Source organism: Mercenaria mercenaria, chromosome 1 (genome assembly GCF_021730395.1).
Source record: "Mercenaria mercenaria strain notata chromosome 1, MADL_Memer_1, whole genome shotgun sequence".
In the NCBI taxonomy this organism is placed as follows: Eukaryota; Metazoa; Mollusca; class Bivalvia; order Venerida; family Veneridae; genus Mercenaria; species Mercenaria mercenaria.
This window is the reverse complement of record NC_069361.1, coordinates 40,200,453-40,205,431: the sequence shown is the minus strand read 5'-3', so window position 1 is coordinate 40,205,431 and position 4,979 is coordinate 40,200,453. Positions and strand designations below refer to the sequence as shown.

Here is a 4,979-nt window from a genome sequence, read left to right as displayed (position 1 = left end):
TGTCTTACGATCTGTATGTCAGCGCCTTCAAATGAATTATAAAATAAGATATAAGAATAAGACTGGATTTATTTAAGAGTCAGCAAGAAAACAAAAAAAAATATAAATATCTTAGAGAGGAAAAGGAAGGGGACCTTTCTGTTAGTTTTTTTTTTTAATTAAGACTTTCAGTCGTGCTAAACTAGGTGCGATTTTCCCCTTTCTGAAGCGTTTTATTTTTCTGGTTTTACTTTATGGTTTCATAGCAGCAAATGGAAAACCAGTGAAATATGGAATAGGTGTTTTGCTATGGTGTGCATTAGCATTGTATGTACCCAAGACCGAGTTTTTGATGCAATTTTTAGTCCCAATTCTATGTTTGCATTCCCATTGATCCTGTATTTATAACTGACATTAAGAATTTTTTTAGATATATTTTACATAGAAAATATTATTATCGGCGTTCGCACTATTATATGGTAAACTTGTGTTTCAATTTCAACAGATCTGAAATCGTTACACAGTATTGTATTTCATAGACCAATTTATTTTTCAGGAAACAATGCAAGATTCAGACGGGGATGAAAGTTCTCTAGAATGTGGCATTTGTGAAAAAAAGTTCCGCTCACAGTTTGGGCTAAAGCGACATTTGTCGTCACATGAGAGGACAAATTACCACTGTATCGTTTGTGAAAAGGACTTTCACAATAGGTATTCTCTTAATGAACATATGCAGATGCATAGAGAATGTAAACACCTTTGCACTATTTGTGGCAAAGGCTTCGCTAAACCATGCTTATTAAAGAAACATGAATTAACATTGCACAGTGAAGAGTCGCCGTATACTTGTTCAACATGCGGAAAGAAATTGATGTCACAAAGGAGTTTTGAAGCTCATACTTCTAAACATGGGAATACTAACAACTCATTTAAGTGTTCAAAATGTGCACGTACATTCGCGTACAAATCCAGCTTGGCGAGGCACGAAAAAAAGTGTGAATGCAACAAGAATCTTCATGCGAAGAATGACTGGTCTTGTGAGAAATGTAAAAAATCTTTCAAGGCTTCCAGGCTATTGAAACAGCATATGAGAGTGCATGGAGAGCCAAAGCATATTTGCCATGTTTGTGGGAAGTCATTCCATTGGAAGAAATGCCTTCAGATTCATCTGAAAGCGTGTCTAGTAGAAGAAAGCAAAGACTGAAGTACAATCGATAAATTTATGAGTAAAGAGGCGTGAATGTTTACATTCCTTTTGCTTTTTTTCAAATGTAGATTTTATTTATTTCTTTATTTATTGTCAGGAAGGCATTAAGTGACAAAAGGTCTACCGTAAACATCTGTATTTTTTAAAGTTTAAACTTATACTTTCAGTTTCATGTTTATTGATTGAAGTATCTTTGATATTTTGTCAATGTTTCCTTAGCAACGAATATTTGAATGTTTTGAATTAGTATACTTTCAAATAATTGAAATGTTTGCGTAATTAATCGCGAATGCTGTCCTGGTAATTTGGAAATCATAGTGCATTTAAATGGGGGGATAATAAAACAACACACACTTTGTTTTTTTGTTTTTTTTTTTTTTTTTTTGCTTTTAATTAAGACCATATAGATCATATGAGCCACACCATGAGAAAACCAACACTGTGCGTTTGAGAGCAGCATGGATCCAGACCAGCCTGCACATTCGCACAGTCTGTCCAGGATCCATGCTGTTCGGTAACGGTTTCTCTAGTTGTAATAAGCTTTGAAAGCGGACAGCATTGATCCTGACCAAACTGCGCAAATGCGCAGGCTGGTTTTGATCCATGCTTGTCGTAAACGCACTATGTTGGTTTTCTAGTGGCACGGCTCATATATATTATAATCAGTTTTTGTACAAAAATCAGTTTGCACATGTTACAGTAAACAAAAAATTAACAATGACTATATTACTGTTACAATGAGGATGCACAATATCATATTATGTAATGTCAAGGGTAATGCAGACATTATGTAACATATTAATTGATATGTCAATGTCAAATACAACTTACATGTAAATTCAAATAACAATATGAAAAGGTCACATACGACACAAATGTATAGAAACAAATGTAGCCATCAATTTGCAATTGTTAAATATAACACATAAAAGAAATATTCCTACATAGATTTAATTGATATTAACAATGTGTTTATGTTGGCATTGTCAAAAAGTCTGCCATTTTTTGTTTTCTTTTTAATGTCAGTAAGCAACCGGCAACTATATTTTTAATTTTAACAAGTTTTGAATTTTGTTATTTAGTTGAAGGATGAATACGTAATCTAGATTCAGAGAGTGGTTTTACACTTTTAGGCTTAAAACGTTCAAAAATGTGATGAAACATAAACCTATGCTTTCTTACTTTAGTGTAAGTAGGAAGCAAGCTTTGAATCACGTGAACAGTAAGTTTAGTAAAAAAAAATGAACCCCTTTCAACATTATTAAGTATACTCAAAATTATACATTAGTATTATGTATAATGTTACTTTAGGTGTTGTTTACTATTTTTTTTAATATTCACAGACTAATCTGCTTACCCAGGCGCCGGTACCGGCGTTTTGCGTACATGCGGCAAGATTCCAGTAGCAATTCTTGTATTTGATTTAAAGTAAATAATTGATCCTAGTCATCAAAATTACTGAAATAACTAAGTAAGATAACTCTTATTGAATTCCCTTTCCATACTGTTCTCTTTAGACTTTTGCATAAAGCCACTGTAGCCCATATCTCACTTAATGTTACAGCAAAAGGTATTAGATTGAAACTTAACACGACGCTCCTTTTCAGGTTAGAGAATTAAGTAAATGTTGTGTCTCCTAGTTATCATTACAGCTGAAATTACAATTTCTTTGGCAATACGTACTATTACACTTGAAAAGTAAGTGTTGACTGACAATTTTGTACGAATAACCGAGCTGGTTGCTTTATTAATAACTCTGTTTTGTTTTGTTATCCCCTTGTTAAGTCTCCTTTATTAAGTCCAGTCACGTGATCAAGATGCATAATGTGTTCAGAAAAAAGCAACTCGTGGGCTGAGCGCGAAAATATTGTAACTGTATATGAATAAAGAACAAGATACAGTAGTTTCGCGCTCAGCCCTTGAACTGTTTTTTGTTCTTGTTTTGTTTGTTGTTTTTTGTGGCAATGATTGTATGCTTATCTCTGAAACATTTGGAATACATTAACTTCATTAGTTAAAAATACAGTTTTCTTTTCATAAAAAACATAAGCAGAGCATCTAATTTTGATAGAAAAAAAAACACATATTTATATATCACCAGTGATGTAATAACATAAATGCATACATTATGCTACATTGCCATGATACATGTACAAAAGCATATCTCAGTTTGAAGATATAATCATGATGTAAAACGTTTTGAGTTCATTAGAAGAGACTAAAGTACAATTATTGTTGTTGTTTATTCACCTGCACAATCTTGTGACCCATAATTGAGTCAATGTTGCACGATCACAATACAGACAGGAAACAAGATTCATGCGAGATACTTCTTTACGGACATGCAACATAGTTCATATTTTGTTTCCGAAACATGCATTGTCAACTTTAATTATCTTATAAGACATATGTACATACGTATAGCAAAATAATGAATACATGAATACCAACACTTAAACACATGAACGTTTTAAAATTAAAAATTTTCAGGAGAGCAGAACTGAGATAAAATATTTATCTGTTGTCACCAAAGTTTCAGTGTAACATCTGCAGTTCCCGTCACTTTATCACGTGCTTAACATCGTCGTTTCTGATTGGATAATTGAATAGTTATCAAACAGAAAGAAGAAGTACCACAAGACAAAATTCAAGTGTATACGTCAAGCGGAGCGAAGTACCCGTATGCTATCGCGTGTTTCGTTTGGAAATCTTAATTGGTATCCAAAAAGATATAATTTTGAACACATTGAAGTAACTTCGATTAAGGCAAAATTGAACACAATAGAACTGGCATTTAAACCTGTGGTAGCAATCAACAGAAAATATCATCATAACCTCTTTACTTCTACCAACAAAGTCATTTCTGTCATCGCTTGACATTTGAGAAACACTTGTGACGCCTTTCTCCATTATTTCGGTTATATATGTTTGGTACATTTCAAGATGATGAGCTTTTCTTATATCTTCCATTTTCGGTTCTTCTTCATGATTTAAAAGATCAATGTCGGCTGAGTTTGGTGTTATTTTTTTCCCATCAAACATAATTGTAAACGATGTATCTTCCATTGCTTTCCCATAGACTTCTATGTTTTCCTTAAGAATTCCTGGTTCCAATTTATCACAACCAAATGCAATCGACTTTGGTCTGAAATCATTCAAAACTCGGTCTGACGGAACAGGAAGATTAATGTCAGATGATGATGGATCGTAGTAGCCTAATGTCGCTTTTCCTTCTTTAACAAGTCCCTGGTGGGCAAAACCTCGCATAAGTCTGATAAATTGTCCCCCCAATAATCTCTGGCCAGTCCAAAAGACTTCTTTCGTTTCTTCGGAATATCTCATCTCAGAAATCGTTTTGCAGTCATGCCATTTTAATGTATCCTTGAACAATTTAAACGAAATATTTTATGTGGAATACTTTCCATTCCTAATTAAATCTGCCAGAAGTGAAGTTGTCTCATTAATTTCATCATCAATTTCTTCATATTCCTTATTTTCATCATCGCCAATAAACAGATGGTTGTTACTTGAAGGTAAAGTATCACTTGTTGCTATTTCTTTTTGTTCACTTTTCTTATATGAATAACTTTCTGTTTCAAAATTTAACATTCTTTTGGTTTCCACTAATTCATCTTTATCAATACCACTTAATTTTTGAATAGTCCAACGTACATTTTTTGTGAAACATTTTCGTTTAGGAGTTCTTGATGGAGAAAAAGTCATGTGCCTCTTGGACTTGGATCTGAACTTTAAGAATTTTGGAGTTGAAATAGTGCACCTCTTTTTTTAAACT

General features: G+C 33.1%; 1 protein-coding gene across 1 annotated transcript; it reads left to right on the top strand.

Moving 5' to 3' along the window:
- Window positions 1-220: 220 nt before the first annotated feature.
- On the top strand, window positions 221-1,832 carry LOC128555171 (zinc finger protein 391-like). Its single transcript, XM_053536760.1, has one exon. It carries the CDS (start codon window positions 542-544, stop codon window positions 1,181-1,183), a length of 642 nt encoding a protein of 213 aa, XP_053392735.1. The 5' UTR covers window positions 221-541; the 3' UTR covers window positions 1,184-1,832.
- The last annotated feature ends 3,147 nt before the right edge of the window (window positions 1,833-4,979 follow it).

Excerpts from the sequence above, each read along its gene's own strand:
- LOC128555171 (XM_053536760.1), top strand. The coding sequence starts at position 542 with ATGCAAGATTCAGACGGGGATGAAAGTTCTCTAGAATGTGGCATTTGT.